The sequence below is a fragment of the Ambystoma mexicanum genome, chromosome 6q, assembly GCF_040938575.1.
Source record: "Ambystoma mexicanum isolate Mex_15411 chromosome 6q, UKY_AmexF1_1, whole genome shotgun sequence".
NCBI lineage: Eukaryota > Metazoa > Chordata > Amphibia > Caudata > Ambystomatidae > Ambystoma > Ambystoma mexicanum.
The window spans coordinates 728,710,648-728,729,270 of NC_090937.1; the positions used below are offsets into that span (position 1 = coordinate 728,710,648).

Sequence of the window (18,623 nt, forward strand, 5' to 3'; positions counted from 1 at the left end):
TACAGGCCCCTTCTGCTTTGTGGCCTGTTTGCCATGTTAACTTGGAAGGGCCACTAGACCTGCTCCTAACTCGCCTCTGATGTACTTTAGGCTCTGATGAGCGTATGCTGTGCCTTTCACTCAGTCTCCCAGATAAGTTACAGTTCTCCTCCCCCTGCCTCGTCTGCTTACGGGTCGTAATTCCCCTTAAAAGTCCCTGTTATTCGATCAATGGCCCCCAACTGGTTTCAGTGCAGAAACCGAACAGGTCGCCATTATCAGCCTCACCCAAGCATCTGGGGGGATGACTCCTAGCCAAGATCCAGCTGATTACATGTTAATACATGTAGTGTGTTGGAGACATCGCTACCCGATTAACAGCACAAGGTCACTAGGCGCACGGGACACCACTTCCACCCCAAAAGAGGGTCGAGCTTCACACTGTCTATAATGGTGGTTTAATAGTACCAGGGCCTCTTTCATACCGCTGGCTACATGTGCTGGGGGAATACTTCAGATTCTTCAGCGGTCGCAGCACTCTCTGAGTCTCTTCCACGCCACGCTTCTATGTCCCGGGAGGATAGCACAGCGGCAGCGTGCGCGTCTTGGAAGCAAAACGACACAAAGCAACAACAGGTTCGATCCCCGGGTCCGCGCTTAGAAACCTCCGAGTGTTTAAGCGCGTTATAAATACGTAACTAAGACAAAAAAAAAAAAGAAAAAATCTAATCTTAATCTGTGTTTCCTCTGTAACAGCGCCTCGATGCCTCATGGGCTGCAAGTGCGCTTAACAAATGCAAATAAAATAAAATAAAATAAAAATAAAAAATAAAAATGCCTTTGCCACTGTGCCGCTGCCTTCAGTGCTGCTCCTCCCCCGATACCTGCGGTCTCCGCTCTGGGTACTTTAGGCGGGCTGGTGAATCCCCACCATGCCTCAGGCACTCCAATGGTGGCACCGGGGGGGGCAACCAGTCACCCAGGGACCAGACGCAGGTCCTGCGCTCAGCCGTCCAGTCCGATCTCCGTGCAGGGAGCCAGTAGCAAAGGTGTAACTCTGTTGGACCGCTACACCCTCAACTCCCGCAGCCTCTCCCAACTAGGAGGTCAGGTGTCCTCTAAATTGCAGCCTCCTGTGTCCAGAGCGGCACGACAGGCGTTGGGTGCCTCAGTGAAGGTCTGCCACCATTTTGTCTGCTGTGAGCCAGGGATCTTTTTCGGGAGTCTGTTCTCGGCACTTTAGTTGTCAATCTGCTCGAGTTCTTATAGGGTGCCCCCCTGCAGGTTCTGGCACATTACTCCTGCCTTTCAGCTGAAGTCTGACATTTTTAAGGGGGATTAGGGCGTACAGAGCAAGCTCGGGCACAGGAGCTCACTGGAGAATCATCTGAACGCTTACACGGCTGGTCACGCCCCCCAGGTCCCTGTGACTTATTAATGGTCATTATTGAAAAGGCTAAAAGTATAGTTAGCTGTCTTCTTTTGAATTTGAAAGGCATATTTGAATCGGATGGAATGAGAGGTATGCGCGGTATAAGAACATTATCTAAGTTCTATCGATTACACAGGCCTCTATGATGTGTCTTTGTAGACGTGTAATTGTTAACCTTGTTTCATTGCAGAGTCCCTGTGATGGCAAAGGATTGCACAGTAGCATAATTACAGCACCTACTTTCAATTTTAGCTTGTGAGGGGGCATTCATTAATCCTACAGCGTTTCACCCTTTAGAGACTGCAACGTTGAGCCAGTAATTAACTGTTCACTAAGACTGGAACCACCATGCCCTGTGTGAAGAGAATTGTGGGTGTAAAGAAGAAACTTGAAATTATTCAGAATATTTGCGATACTGGAAGGTGAAGATGACTGGTTAGAACCGTGCTCGTTCTGTTGGTTGAAATGATTGCTGCTGTTGAAGTGGAAGTGCACACAGAGGTGCACTTTTCCATTTGGACAGCAGAGGGCAACCTAACACTGATGAATTGCATCAGTTGAGTACGGAAACATACCTACACGTTTAATATATTTAGATTTACAATACTTCTCACATGATTGGATGTGGAAATTGTGTACATCCCTACGACTCAAGGATATTCTTGTTATGTATGGCTTCCATATCAAGCAGTTCCAATTATTTCCTTTGTGAACACTGCATCATCCTCCTACTTCAAAGGAAAGGATCACAGGACATAAAATCAACTGCTACAATATTTGCTTGCACTTTGTAGTTGTTGTGGGTTTAATTGAAAGGGACTCTGGTATTTATGGGTTACATAGTTGCCTTATGTCCCACCACTCACCCCCTACAATTCTGGCCCATGGGGACAATAAAGGGTGTGGAAAAGGGACAGAGTGGTGGCCAAATAAAACATAATTATCAATGGATTGCTTTCAAGTACAGGGTGCATTCAGCCTTGGTGTTCTGAGTGACATCAGACACAACTTGCTTTACTCTCCTCGTCTATCAGATGTCACACATATCTCTTCTGTGAAATATCACCCCTTCAAACATTAGCTACGCATATATAATGGTCCATTAGCTAAACGTGTACTGATTTACTACCAAGCAAACACAACCAAACTATTAGTCATGTCTCCCATTTACTTTGAATTTTAAGTATACACTTTGCCTCAAATCCCAGCGTACTTAATTTTACAAGTTTTTAAACCGACTGACCCTTCCCCCACCAGGGGAGGCCGCAGCATTACTGGATGCCTTTACAATAACCTCCAAGGAGAAGGTCAGAACGTATGCACCTCTACAAATGAGAACAACAAAAGCTGATCACTCCCTTGAGCTGGCCTCCAATAAATGCTTCCATCAGATTCTGTGAAAAAACTGGTGCAAGAGCCACAAACCAGAGGATTTCTCCTCCCTAAAAACCCTACGCACATTTTGCTGAAACAAGATCACTGTAGCTAAAATTCCTTACTAAACATCCACACTCGCAGCTGCCTCTAACAGAAGCAAAGCCCTTTACAATGTCGACAAACGCTGCCCAAAACCAACCCCATCCCCAAAGTGCCAGCTTCCAGGGAGAAATGCTATATCATTAACGGATTCTTCATTAACAAAATCAACAAAATCTGAGACTTCATTAAGACCTCCAAACCCATGGGGACGTCCACCACCATCCTCACCCATGCTATGGCCCTCATTACAACCCTGGCGTTAAGGGATTAACGGTACCGGTAAGGGTACCGGTACCGGTAATCCCTTAACGCCTGATTACGAGGTCCCTTTGCGGGTGCCGACCTTAACGGCTGGTCTGTACCAGCCGTTAAGGGAAGGACCCGTAAAGGGACCTTGAAGGTGATTACGGTACCGCATTTTGCGGTACCGTAATTACCGCCTTCCCCATTCCCATTGAGCCCTATGGGGCAAAAATGGGAATGGGGAAGGGCCAATGGTAAATGGGGAATTACCGCCCCACCAACCTTGAAATGGGGCAGTAATTCCCCATGTCACCATGGCGGATCCAGTAAATTACCGGCGTTAACCATGGCGCTAATAGCGCCATTGGTTAACGCTGGGGTTGTAATGAGGGCCTATGTCACCCTGGACCGACTTCTACTCCCACTCCTCAAGGACCTCCTAGATATACTCTAATCTCTTAAACCCACAGAGTACACAGACTCTCATCCCAGATGCCATCATCAAAAAACTAACCAGATCCGTACTTGGTGCACACCTCAGAGTCGCGAACACCCCACCCTGCAAGGGGGCATTCCCATACACACCAAAAATGAATGTAATATGCCTCCTCCTAAACAAACCAACCCCGAACCCATAACACAACCGGTCAATCACAAGCATACCATTTCCAGGCAAACTCAATTTCCCAAATATTGCCATCCACCAACATGCCGAAGATGCACAGCTTTACCTCAAGGTTAAAGCCCCCAGGACTTTGCCTAGACGTTAATCAAACTTGGATATTCAATGTATACCTTAAATTAAAGCCTACCAAGATCAAATTCAGCCTCATTGGTGCATCCACAGAACAGCCAACTCTTCAACAATGTCTAGACGCAATGTGCCAGGACGGGTTCACCCACCAATCCTCTGAGTCGGCCAAGTCTCTAGGCTTAAATCACAGATATCATGCTCATCTTTCAGAAGCACATCTCCATAAAAGCACAAACGGTGTGGCTCAAGATTGCCTGGCTCCATAAGGTCAATATATTGATTCCCACTCACCCCCCTTAACCTGTAAGGAAGGCATGGTATCAACAGTAAGAGAGAAAGAAGTGTCCACAGTTCAAGGTTGTTTATTGAACTTTAACAAGGGTGTGATAAACGCCTATCTGAAGCTACATCTACAGATGGGAGCAAGCTACGACCATCAAATAAAAATGCAGTCCTAGGGAAGTATTGTCAAAATAAAAGGGCCTATACTAAAAAAAAAAAAAAAAAAAAAAAAACGATTGCCAATCCTTACCAATTGTAGCACGTATTCAACTATTGAAGACTTTCGAAATTGCACAGGATTTAGCTTGACCCGTTGTAGAACCACTTTGATCTCAAAATTCCCCTTTTAATAGTTGACAATTAGTTGGATATGCGACAGAGACCTTTGAGTGAGCTCCCACGTGGCGCCAGACCACTCGGTCAACGGTATCTTTTTTGGCCTCCCAAAGTTCAATCACTCCTCTGGTTTTCAATTATTTCAACGTCTTTCATTAGATATGTTTCACAAGCTATTCTCCTCAGATTTCTTTATACAATGTTGCCGCTTGAAACCTTGGTTCCAACACAGGCTGGTTTGGTATCAGTATCTCCGACTTACCGGTTGTGCTGTCTTTTCTGGTGCTGCTTTGTTGTAGGAGCCAAGGACAGTACCATGGCGGCAGCCGCTCCTCCCCGCCTTACTTATCAACGCTGGGGAGCCCAGGGTTCCACCGACACACAATGCAGATTTTTTCAGCTTTAATTCCAGGTCTTGGTTTCTTACTTTCCAAGGTTCGTGAAAGTAATGGTCTGAAAGGGTCAAGGGGGCTTCCCTCCTTGCAACCGTCTCTGGTCTTGCCATCTTTCTCCTTGTATTAAACTGCCATCTTGGAACGGATGTTTCCTCGTGTGCTTTGCCTCGTTCAGAGTGTGCTTTCGTGCTCTGCCTTTACTCCCTGTGGGAAAGTGTGATGGAAGTCAGGTGTAATGATCAGTAATTGCCTGACCATTGTATTGGGACATGTGAGGTATATATCTCTGGTGTTAGTCCTTTTTTTTGCTCACAGTGAGCCGTTCGTGAGAAAATGTTTGTGTCAGGAAAGGGAGGGGGAGGGGAGGTCGAGTTCCTAGGTCTCCTACCTGGTAGGATGTGATAAAGGTGTTACAGGGAGGGGGATACTGCATCTCACCATCTGGTGTCCTACTTCCACTCCCAGAAGACGCGCCATCTAGGTGATCCTCCCGCACTTGTCCACCCCCAGGAACTGGATCCAAAAGCGATGGCCATGTACTAGCCATCTGGATGACAGATACCCTGGAACTACTAGCGGGTGAGGAACCTACAGGTTTCTCACAACCCCCAGACCTCTCAACAGTTGTAAAAGCCCTTATAGTATCCCACATGACGGGGAAATGTATCTCTTGCAGGGCTTTCCCTAACCAGTCCACCACATGGAGGAACATCTTATTACCGGCTCCAGATGTTTGACCACCTAGCCATCTCTCTGAGCAAACAATCCCAGCTCCATCGCCCTGCCAGGAGCATATTAAAGACTTAATGTTATCACTTACAAAGCAGTCCCAGGTAGCAAACCAGCCTCCGTGGAGGCCAAAATAAACAGCTAATTGGTAACACCATCCTCCATGTGCAAGACAATCTATAGACTGGAGACCAAATTGGCTTGAAACAGGAAAACCAGGAAACAACGTTTCCCATGCCATGTGCCGATACTCGCCACCATCACCCCGACTACCCCCTTGATCCTCCACAGTACTGCACTAATGTGTACTGCCTACCTCATCACTTGGCAAACCACTGTAAATATTGCTCACTGTACAGTGCACTGCTGCCCTTGATCTAGGTCCATGCTTAAAACAATAAAATATTTAAAATTACTTACACTTGAGAAACATGCTTGTAGGTATATTTTGAACACATATTTTACAGGACAACCATAAAACCAAGAAAGCAATCAAGTTACCTATCTGGTATATGCTTTGGAATGTCAATATCAAAGGACTTCATGTGCAAAAGTTTGATCTCTCCATCCATATGGTTTGCTGCAACTACGTCACAAGCCAGTTCATACATGGTCTTCGATAATTCGCATGCATAGACATGAGCTGCTCCAGACTTTTTAGCAAACATACTGAAACATAAACAGAGGGCTATTATCAATTTTAGACTTCAAAAAATAAAACGTACAAATTGTCAGGTCCCACAATATCATCTGATTTACAAAAAGCCACAAAACATAAAATAGCCTATAACATAAAATTAGCATTATAACATTTTACATTCCAAATCCCCTTTTTGCACTAATAATTAAGTGGCCTAGGGTCTTGCACTGCCAACTTAAGCATGCCATACACCGATTTCATGGTGTTACTTTTCATAATGAATGTGCTACCTTATTGATATTAATATTTTTTTGTATTGCGCTCATACACGTTTCCCTTAAAATATAGTACCGGTGTCACCTGATGTTTTGTGTTTATCTGGGACCTTGCCGATAGAGATATGTTGCTAAACAGCCTTAATCGGTTCTGGGTCTTTGTCCCAGCCCTGGTGTACCTTTTGTTTCTGTTCTGTTGAACCCTGTGTAGCTCACTGTTCGGGGGTGGGCGGGGGGTGCGTGTCGGGAGGGGTAGGTGAGGGGAGGAGGGGAAGTGGTATAATATGTTGTCTAGGTTGGGACCTTTCTTTGATTATATGAGTGTTGTTCTTGGTGTTGACTAATAAATACAAAGTGGAAAAATATATATATATATATATATATATATATATATATATATATATATATATATATATATATATATATATATATATATATATATATATATATATATATATATATATATATATATATATATATGAGAATGCATTACTTACCGTAAAAGCATTTCTGATGGTTGTATCTGCTTAGATTCACATGCTGTGCATAGGTCCGACATCCAGTGGTCACTGCGGAGTATTGCATTTTGTTTTTTGTAGTCGAAAAGGGGACGTCGACCAGGCGTGTCTGAAACACTATCCCTATAGTGACGTGCGTTGTACCCACAATCCCTCACGCGTCGAGGTCCCTCGGTTTGTATTTTTTCTGCCCTGAGGGAGCCTTCTAGACGTGAGTGAGTACAGAAAGAGAGAGAGATATATAAAGGAAGTCTATGTTCCTTCCATCCGAGCGGGGAGGAAGGGTGGGCGCATGTGAATCTAAGCAGATACAACCATCAGAAATGCTTTTACGGTAAGTAATGCATTCTCTTCTGATGTTTGTTAATCTGCTTAGAATCACATGCTGTGCATAGACTAGCGAGCAGTACCCGGAGTTGGCGGTGGGTTATGAGAAGGAACAGTAGAGAAAAGGTGTCGTAATACTGCGTGTCCCACCTGGGAGTCAGATCTAGAGTGTGTATCTAGACAGTAGTGTTTTGTAAAGGTGTGCACAGAACTCCAGGTAGCCGCTTTGCAGATGGACTCAAGGGGAACATTTGCAATGAATGCTATGGATGCCCCCGTGCCTCGAGTAGAGTGTGCTCTTGGCTTAAAGGGTAGTTCTCTCTTAGCAAGAGTATAGCAGAGAGTGATGCATTGAACAATCCATCTAGAAATAGTGGATTTTGAAACCGCATCTCCTTCTCTTCCTGCTGCCACCGAGACGAAGAACTGATTAGTCTTCCTCAATGGTCTGGTTCTTTCCATGTAGAACATGACCGCCCTGCGTACATCAAGTGTGTGCAGAGTCCTTTCTCCCAAATTGGAAGGATTTTGAAAGAACGTTGGTAGTTCTATAGACTGGTTTACGTGGAATTTAGAAATAAATTTCGGAGCAAACCTAGGGTGAGTGCGTAGAACCACTTTATCTTTGTGAACTGTAACAAAGGGGTCTAGAATAGAAAGAGCCTGAAGTTCACTTACTCTCCTGATGGAGGTGATAGCTATTAAAAAAGCAGTCTTAAGAGTAAGATGTTTAAGGGATGCTTTGTGCATGGGTTCGAATGGAGAGCCCATGAGTCTGGTAAGTACCACATTAAGGTCCCATCCGGGAGCAGGGTCAGCTATCGGGGGGTGTATTCTTTTTACTCCCTCCATGAATGCCTTTATAACTGGGATCCTCCACCACGACACTTTGAGTTGGGAGGTGGTGTATGCAGAAAGTGCCGCTAGGTGGACTTTAATGGAGTTAAACACTAGGCCTGAATCCAAGAGATGGGTCAGGTATAGTACCACATGTGTGGGAGAGCAGTCAATAGGGTTGATGCTTTTACTCCTGCACCAGATGACAAATCTCTTCCACTTGCTAGAATAGCAGTGGCGAGTGTTCGGTTTTCTGGCTTCCCTGAGGATGTCCATGCATCTTTGCGGGAGTTGTAGATGTCCGAACTCTATGACCTCAGGAGCCAAGCTGCTAAATTCATGTTCTGGGGGCATGGGTGCAGAGTCCTGCCCTTGTTCTGAGATAGCATGTTGTACGGGCAGGGGAGTTTTACTGGGGGAGATAGAGACATCTCCATCAAGTGAGCGAACCATGGCTGTCGGGCCCACATTGGGGCCACCAGTATCATGGTCACTTGTTCCTGGTGCATCTTGTGCACCACCTTGTTGAGAAGGGGAGTCGGGGGAAAAGCGTAAAAAAATTTCCCTGACCATTGCATTGATAGACCGTTCCCCTTGGATTGGTTCTGGGGGTACCTGGAGGCGTAACTTAGGCATTGAGAGTTCTCCAGGGTTGCGAACAGGTCTATTTCTGGGAATCCCCATTGTGTGAAGACGTCGAAGACGATGTCTTCGTGCAGACGCCATTCGTACTCTTCGGGCAGGGGGAAATCTCTGCTGAGTCTGTCTGCCAGCAGATTGAGTTCCCCGGGTACATGTAGTGATAGTAGGAACATGTCCTGTTTGAGAGCCCACTTCCATATATTCTGGGCCAGTTTGGACAAGCCTGGAGAGTGGGTGCCCCCCTGCTTGTTGATGTAGTACATGGCTGTAGTGCTGTCCGTAAGGACCATTACTGTCTTGCCTTGTAGGTGTTCTTGGAAGGCTTTTAGCGCCTTGAATACCGCTAGTATCTCCAGTAGATTGATGTGTTTGGATGCTACGTTCGGAGTCCACACTCCGTGAGCAGTCTGATGGGATAGGTGAGCACCCCATCCTGTGAGGGATGCGTCTGTGGTTAGAGTGGCTTCCGCCGCGGGTGTGGCAAAGGGTTTTCCTTTTTCCATGTTCCCCTTTGTCCACCACTGTAGCGAGAGAACCAAGGCCTGCGAGACCACCACTAGATCGTCCCATTGTCCGCTGGCCTGACACCACTGGCTGTTGAGCCACTCTTGCATTGGGCGCATGCGCAGGCGCGCGTGAGGTACCAAATAAATACACGACGCCATCATTCCTAGCAAGCGCATTGCTTTGCGTACCGTCACCTCTCGGCCGGTCACATATTGGGGGATCTGAAACAGCATGTTTTGGACCCTCTCTTTGGAGGGGAAGACGAGGCCGTCCCTTGTTTGAATTAGAGCCCCTAGAAATTGTTTGATTTGACTGGGGTCTAGACTGGACTTCTTTTCGTTGATGGAGAAGCCCAGTTGGAACAAAAGGTCTACCGTCTTTTGGGTATTGGAGAAACATGTTTCGTAGGAGTCCCCTGTTATGAGCCAGTCGTCGAGGTAAGGGTAAACTGGGATGGACAACCTGCGCAGGTGGGCCGCAGCCACTGCCAGTACCTTTGTGAATACCCTTGGTGCTGAAGCTATACCGAAGGGTAGCACCTTGAACTGGTAGTGTTTGCCCTCTATCATGAACCTTAGGTATTTTCTGTGCGCTGGCAACATTGAAATATGAAAGTATGCATCTTTCATGTCCAATGTTGTCATGTAATCTCCCTGTGAAAGCAGCGGGATCACCTCCTGTAAGGTCACCATACGAAACTTTTGGGGTTTGATAAACTTGTTCGCTGGGCGCAGATCTAATACAGGGCGCATGGTTAGATCCTTTTTGGGTACAAGGAAGTACACTGAATAAATACCTTCCGTTACCTGAGATAGAGGCACGACCTCTATGGCTCCTTTTTCCAGCAGTTGTTGTACTTCTTGAAGAAGGATGGCAAGATGTTCCGGCGTCAACCGCCGTCCCCTCGGGGGTCTGTAGGATGGGGAACTGTTGAATTTGATACAGTATCCGTGGGCTACGGTGGAAAGTACCCAACGGTCTGACGTTATCTCCTCCCATGCAGAAAGAAAGGATGTTATCCGGCCCCCGACCGGTGTTGCATGGGAGGGGACGCGAATCTTCGCGTCACTTGGAGTTGTTGGGGGCTTGGGAGCCTCTGGGGGTGGATCCCCGACCTCTCCCTTTGCCCCGGCGTTGGCCTCTTTGGCTGTACTGCCCACTATTGGCTTGGTAATTGGTGGCAGGGTATTGCTGATGGTGACCTTGTTGTTGTTGCCGTTGGCCACGAAAAAAGCGCTTGTTGCCATAGCCGCGTCTGGTAGTGGGCTTAGAGATCTGGTCAAGAGTCTTGATAGTGTCGAACTCTTTTTTGGCCATCTCTAGGGCTTCATCTACCGCTTTTCCGAAGAGGTTGGCGTCCTCGACAGGTTTATTTATTAAAGACGCCTGTGTCTCCGGTTTAAAGCCTGAGTTGCGCAGCCATACATGGCGCTTTAGGAGTATTCCTTGTACCAGGGAACGTCCTGCTGTTTCTGCCGCGTCCAGAGAGTTTTTTACAATGCTCTGGTTCACTTGTGTTCCTTCGCCAATAGTCGACAGTAGGCGTGTACGTAAAGGCTCCGGTGCTTCCTCTGCGTCTTTGCGCAGTTTGGCCCACTGCGCGTCTGCGTAGCTCGCAAGCAAGGAATTGTTGTTGGCAATTCTTGCTGAGAAGGCAGCCGAGGAAGTAACTCTTTTTGCAAGGGCATATAGCCTCTTGCCCTCCTTGTCAGGGGGTGCCTCACTGGTGGAAAGTGGTACCCCTGCCCTCTTTCTAGTATTAGATACAACTAGGGAGTCCGGTATGGAATGTCCCCTAATGTAGAGCGGGTCTGAGGGTGAAGGAGCGAAAAGTTTCTCAATCCGTGGATTGACCCCTCTGATCAATGCGGGAGTGGACAGCGACGGGGTGATCCTCCTTTTAACTGAGGCGAGGAGTGGAATGGTCTGGCTGACCGGGGGTTTTTCTTTAATGACTCTTTCTACAAAGTCTAATTCTGGAGAGAGTTCTCCCGTGTCCAGTTCGAAATGCGCTGCTGCTCTGCGCAACAGTGCATTGAAAGTAGGCTGATCGTCAATTGGAGACGTGTTCCTAACTGGAGAATTATCCGGAGGAGTTAGATTTAGGGCATCAGTGTCGGAACACACTGATGGTGATTGCCAGGGGTGCGAAGGTCCTTCTCCTGGGCTAATCCCGAAGCCTTCTTCTATAATGTCTGTTCTGTCTTCTAGACATTCCTCCTGGTTCTGTCCTTCGTTGTCCATGAAATCATCTTCTTCCTCGAAGTATTGTTCCTCCCCAGTGAGGTCATATACATCTTGGAAGTCTGAGGCTGTGTCCAGCAGGGGATCGACCAGCCTCGGTTTTTTGGCTCTGGGGTCGTCTTGAGGCCCTTCTCTAGTTCTTCTGAGAGTTAGAGGGGCTTGGGTACTCATAAACTTTTCCATCCTCTCCATACAGAGGTGGAGTCTCTCCATAGTTTCATGGGGTACCCCAGAGCGGTCTAGCGGGGGAAAACTTGAGTTGTCTACCTCGAAATGGCTCGACCTCTCCCAAAGCGTCGAGGAAAGTGTCCCGTCGCCCTCCTCAAAACCCTCAGGTGTGTCGGGAGACTCCCTGACTGAAGGGGGTAGTCCCTGCTTTCCTTCGGGTGTTTTCGGCGTATCCTTTGATCTATGCGTAACGCTCGACGAAATCTTCGGCGTACGCTTTTGGGCGTCGGCTACAACGATCCTGGCTAAGCTATCGGCGACATTCTTGTCGGCGGAAGTTTGAGTTTGACGCTATGGGTATCGAGCGCTGTACGGCGGTCTGCGCCTTCTGTTGATGCGCACCGGCCGATGGTTTGGTGGTGGCGCCCTTGTTTGCCGAAAGCCCAGTCGCAGGTCGCGGCTGCGGTTGCGAGAGGGGCTTCGAACCCGAACGGTCCGAGGAGGCCGCCGGTGGAACCTGCGTCTCCTTGGGCGCCGAAGCTCTCTTCGACTTAGACGAAGAAGAGCCATGGGTTGTGTGCTTATCTTTATGTGAATCTTTGTGTGCGTCAGTGTCGCCGGGGTGTTCATCCCCATAAGCAGGGCGTGAGCCGAGCCCGTCGGGGCCGGGGACAGACGACGAAGCGCGTAAGCGCTCCTTAGAGGGGGTTTCGACTTCCGTGGCGGAGGTCGTGTCATCGCGTTCCTCGTCACTGTCGGTGGTAGCAGCGGCGGGTGAACCTTCGGCCTTCGACATCGCGTAGGCCGCCCACCTTTTAACCCTACGGTCTTTTAGAGTTTTAGGCTTCAGAAGCCGACAAGCCGCGCACCCTTCCTCTTTGTGATCGAGGGGCAAGCAGCGGTTACACCGTGAGTGCTTGTCCTTCCAAGTGAATTTGCCTTTACAAAGTGGGGAAAACCTAAATGGTGTCCTCTCCATAGCAGAGGCAATAAATCGCGATAAACACCCCCAGGGAAAGGAAGGGGAAAGGGAAAGGCATTCTCAGAAAGACCCAGAGATGTCCCACGACCCCACTCTCCCTACTGTATGTGGCCAGCGAGGCCAGGCCACGTGTTCGGCAGCGCCGAAGATTTCCTCCGCTCGACCCTCCGTCGACGATTTTGCTCGGCGGAGAACAGCTACACTGCGTCGAGGGAGTGCTGTATTAATCTTCGTAGAAGAAACGACCAAAGGTCGAGGGTTGCAATGTCTCTCGAGGAGCTCCGCGTGAAGGCGACCAGAAGCTGGGCGGAAAAAAACAATCTGAGGGACCTCGACGCGTGAGGGATTGTGGGTACAACGCACGTCACTATAGGGATAGTGTTTCAGACACGCCTGGTCGACGTCCCCTTTTCGACTACGAAAAACAAAATGCAATACTCCGCAGTGACCACTGGATGTCGGACCTATGCACAGCATGTGATTCTAAGCAGATTAACAAACATCAGAAATATATATATATATATATATAGTACTGCAGTCATGTTTTTTCCCTTTACATCACACACTTAAATATTTTCACCTCTTAAGCTTTAACATTATCACTAAATATAGAACAATAATGCTTTTCCCATTCCCTGATGGGAGCCTACTGTTATGAGGAAGGAACTGAACTTTCACAGTCAGAGGTATGTGGTAGAGGTTTTATTTAGAACCAAAAGAAAGGATACAGGTAGAAGAAAACAACAAAGCAAATGGCTTTCCTGATAATGTAATATCAAAGGAGAAACTTAGAGTCTCTCTAAATTCCTGACGTTGTAAGCAGGGTAGCTTTGCTCATGGATAGGGACAAACAATCTCTTAACTCAGTAGGACTTGCCCCCCTCTTGTTCTCCTGCATGCTGGGATTGGCAGTGTGGACTGGCTTTGAAGACTTGGAAGCCACACCTTTTCTGAAACCTCAAAGCAAGCATGGAGTGGGGTAAATGCCTACCAGGCATTGGGGTTATGCTGAATGACAACATTATGGGTTTCTATAGAAAACTGTGCTAGTATGGGGTATAAAAAAATATGTTCTAAGCTAATAGGCTTAGTGTCCCAAATCCCAAAGTCAAATTCCCTAATCTACATTGACAACTCCAGGGCATCTGCCCAGGATTTTGATCTTCAGGCTTTGGGTAGTTTATAGTGTTCCAGCACTTTAGTCTTTTGCCATTTTCTTGAGCCAGACCCAGTTAAGTCTTTACCTTGGGTTTTGCATCACCTAAAACGGCCTTAAATCTGCTACAATGGCAAGATCTAGCCATGTCCCCTAAGTGAACCAGAGCTGTAGCATGCCCCTACCACATTGTGCCATAAAGGATTCTCCTGGGTTTGCAGGTAGGTATTCTTCACAGAACCAAAGTACTTACAGGTAACATGCACTTCCACCCTATCTGGGATCCCAATGGTTTGCAGGATTCTTTAGCTTGGCTGGTTGACTATTCAGCTGCCGCCACAATATGAGCAAAGACGCCATCTGGCTTCTGCTGGTCTCAAGGTCAAGATGGTTGCTGCTCCTATTAAACAGGTGCTGAGAGTGATTGGAGTATTGAGAATCTGAATTGTGGATCCACTTCCCATTAGTTCCCTCTCTAGTGATTGGCAATTGCCTAATGTGTTCACCTCCTCCCGATAAGTGTCCAATTCTTTCATTTGATCTAGTGTGTTGGAGTCCTTAATAAATCCTTGTCCACCAGGTTAAAGTCTGGCAGGAGTGTCAAGGCCACCTCCGGAGCCTGCGTTAGACTCTCTTGTTTCAGGGTAAGTGTAATCTTTAGTCGTCCGTATTCATACACAGAGTGTGGATCTCCGATCCCTGAGATTTCATTGGCTGCCGTAGCATTTGCTTTGGCCTTATGTTTACGTCCCATGCCATACCACGGTTTGTGTACGAGATGTGTGCTGGATTTCCAAACCAGATTTCTCATCAAGCTGTGAATGGGGCCCCAAGTGTTTGGAACATCACATGCTTGCATTTTAAACTACCAGAATATTCCATCACGCTTCTTTGGCCTTTCCCCAGTGGGTGTCCCAAGACCAACCTGAACAAGGCTTACAACCCACCTAACTATGTCTCAAGAGGCACATATTTCCTTGTAAATATAATGGTTCTTTCTGAACTTGGACAGCTGCTATCCCCTTGAATCGCCCAAGGCAGTTTCCCTTTAACACCTCCAAGGGTTGCCTCACAGAGCAGATGGCTTCCCCTGGCCCTAGAGTTTCCCAGTCACTCCTTTGCGTGATAAACATGTGGCATCTTCACGTTAGTAGATGCCTGTCCATTTAGGAGCACATGCAAAGTGTGCCTATCACTAATCAATGCATGTCGGCTGGCCGTGTTCCAAGCCCACAGTTTGAAACATGTTAATACCACAACATTATCCCAATGTTCATTTCCTTGTGGAGGAGGGAAGTCATATTTGAAACTATAAAAGGAACCCCAATACTCTTTTACTTGGGTCTGCAACCTTTGACACTCCAGTTATGTTGGACTAAAACAGCCATCATCCCTAACCAGCATACTCAATGGCGAGGGAACTTGGGAAGCATAATCCAAAACATCTAGAGAGCCAAAGATTGCATATCCCTGATGAGACCACTGTGTTGTCAAAGCTGTAATGTGGATTGCCGTTGACATTTCACAACATTTCAGACGTACTGATGACAATCTCTACTCCAAATGCAATATTTTTCAAAGTCTAATATCTAGGGTTGCCCCCAGGAAGAAACTCGTCTGGACGAGAGCTATCGTGGACTTTTTGGAGCCGATTTGGAAACGACAGCCAGCAAGCACCTGAGCTGTGGTCCGGAGGAACTGATCCGAAGTCAATGCTGGACTTGCCTTCATAAGCCAATCCCCCAAATAGGAACAGACTAAAATCTCCTTTGTTTTTCATAAATGAGCAGCAACCATCACCCTGCATTCTGTGAATGCCCTTGAGGTGGACTCAGCCCGTAAGCAACCACTGGTTGTGGTTGTTCATACCGCAAATCTTAGGAATTTCCGTTGTTTCTGGATAATGGAAATGCGGAAGTATACATCTTGAAGATACATGACGACACACAACCAATATCCCTTTTGACAAATGGGAAAAATGTGTTGAATACCCAGCATTTATTTTTTAAAGAAATTCTTTTTTTCTTTTTACTAATTTCTTTGATACTCTTAGATCCAGAACGGGCCTGATATGGTCCAGATCTCTTCTCCACCAGGAAGTAGCATGTATTCTTGGCTCTTTTTCTTTATTTGTATGCGGTTTTTACAAACCTTTACAAAATTGAGCATATATTTACATCAATAATCAACATATTTCAATTCATTCATATTCTAAAATACATTATCAATAAAAACAATACATAATTAAAAGAAAAAGGAGTTCTTACTTATTTCCAAGCGAAAACTGACCCTTGTTGCACTGGGTACATGTTATCACAAAAACATAACATAAAATTCACTTAGTAAACTTAAAGGTGATTAAAGGTTTTTACCCCAATCCATTCCATAATTGATCACATATAGGATGCTATGTTGTCCTCAATTATACTCAATAAACGCACTAAAGCAAAAATTAACGGGTTGTGGTTCCCATTCATCATCCTATCCAATAGGAATTCTAAACAATCTACAGATTCCGGATTAACACATTTTATCAAAAAATCGGTTTGAGGTCTTCTGAATTGTGGGCATTCCAGCACCAGATGTTTAAGTGTTTCCACATACTCATTGCAGCTGGCAAATCTACAATTCACCTGTTGTGGGCCTGTTGGACAACTTTCCCAGTGCTTACAACGTTCTCTAGTTCGGAATTAGTTAAATTTAAAATGTATTAAATACATCCATATATACATACAAGGAAAGATACGATAAAAGAGCAGCAAGGCAATCTTTTATGTGTAAATTTTGCGTATTCCATGTACGTCCTATAGCTCTTCAATTGGTCTAGCGTAATGATCCAATCCCTCTAAACAGTTTCTTTTTTACAAAAGCAGGCCTATAACAGAGGTCATCGTTAGTAACTTCTAAGTCATCAAGCACTATTTGCTTCCGTTTTTAAAATATGTTAAAAGATTCAACTCCTTTAGATTCAATAATCTCCTGCAAATTCTTAGAGAGTTAGGAGGGTTCAAGATTCTTGCCTAATTTGTCAAGGAGCACCAAACAGCTCTACATGAAAGTGAAATAAATCCTAGTTCATGACGAATTACAAATTGGAATTGCGAATGCTAAAGGCAAGGCACTTTGATTAAGCACCCCTGTATAGAGTCCAAAAATGCACTTAGATCAAACAGACATATGTGTAAGGTGTATATTATCACAGCCTGAACTTTCATTAATAAAAAATCACGCAATCGGTACATGGAAAATTGACAATATTTAGCAAAAATGATCTTTAGTTGGCAAACTTTCAGGGAGAGCCTTTCTTTCCACAGCTTAACTGAGGAATTATTACTCAGATAATAACCAAGGTAGGTTATTTAAGGCATTTGAGTAATTACCTCACCCCCAATCCTCCATTTGTAAACCTTCAGCTTCCTTCCTGCAGTGAAAACAATCATGTTGGTTTTTGTTGCATTAGGGATTAGAAACATGGGAGGCCCTCCTCCTCCTCCTACCTGCAAGGCAAAAAACCTCGGGGTCATCTTCGACTCCACACTCTCCTTCTCTCCTCATATCTGACGTCTCTAAGAAGTCACACTACCAGCTGCACCTCCTCAGAGGTATTCTTCCCTTCCTCTCCTTCCCCCAGAAGCTCACTGTCTCCCGAGACCTGGTTCTCTCTAAGCTGGACTACTGTAACAGCCTCTATCTTAATCTGCCTGCCTCCACTCTCCGCCCCCTACAACTCATCCAGAACAGAACTGCGAGACTTGTCCTTGGCCTCAAGCCCAGGGACCATATCTCTCCAGGACTGAAATCTCTACACTGGCTCCCAGTGGCTGCGAGGATTAAGTTCAAAACCCTCTGCATTGTCCACAAGGCCTTCTGAGGCCTGGGGCCTAAATACCTTCAACTCGCTCTTCCTAAATATCTTCCTTCCCGAGCCCTTCGCTCATCCATCTCCAACTCCCTCAGGGTCAGCCGCTTCTCGAAGCAACGAGTCGGGGGTCGATCTCTAGCCGTGGCAGGGGCCTCCCTCTGGAACAGCCTTCCTGCCTCCCTGAAACTTGAGGAGAACCATCTCCGGTTCCGGAAGCACCTCAAAACCTTCCTCTTTGCTTCTGCTTTCTCTCTCCCTCTCCCCTGCTAAAGTCTCGACTGAATCTGCACCGAATCTGCAACTGGGCCACTCTCACCGACCTCGGTCCTGGTCCCAGCCACTCTCCTCTTGCGCTGCCTCCCTGGCAACCCCTGCACTGAGGGACTGTCTCTGTATCCCTACAGCCCCCCCTTTCCCAGCACTTGTCTGCACTTGCCACCAGCTGGCCCTATTTATTTACTTATTCTACTTACTTGTACTGCACTTCCCCCCCTCCCCTTCCCCTTGCACTTTTCCCTTCCCCCTACCCCTGCACCTGCGCGGTCTGAATGACACCTGACCTAGTAGGATCGTTGTCTGTCTTCCCCTTGTTCCCCCCTCCCTGCCTCGTCGCGCCTTGAAACACTTGTGTATAGGCGCGTTACAAATGTCATATCATATCATATCATTCATAGAGTGGGCATATATCTCAAATGCATGCAACTTGGCTTGGAGTCCCGATGGAGTAGAGTCCAACAAAATAATATCATCGGCGAATGCAAGGCAGTGCATTCGCCACGCTCCCATTCTCACCAAGTTCATTCCCATGCCTTTCCATATTTTTTCCAAATCCGCTA

General features: G+C 46.6%; 1 protein-coding gene across 2 annotated transcripts in view; it reads right to left on the bottom strand.

The window, feature by feature from the left end:
• Positions 1 to 18,623, bottom strand: part of PRMT9 (protein arginine methyltransferase 9) — a 1,177,496-nt gene that overhangs the window by 869,167 nt on the left and 289,706 nt on the right. For both annotated transcript variants that reach the window (XM_069631249.1, XM_069631248.1), the window contains exon 4: positions 6,131 to 6,298. In XM_069631249.1, coding sequence (XP_069487350.1) covers positions 6,131 to 6,298 — 168 coding nt within the window. The remainder of the gene's footprint in view (positions 1 to 6,130; positions 6,299 to 18,623) is intronic.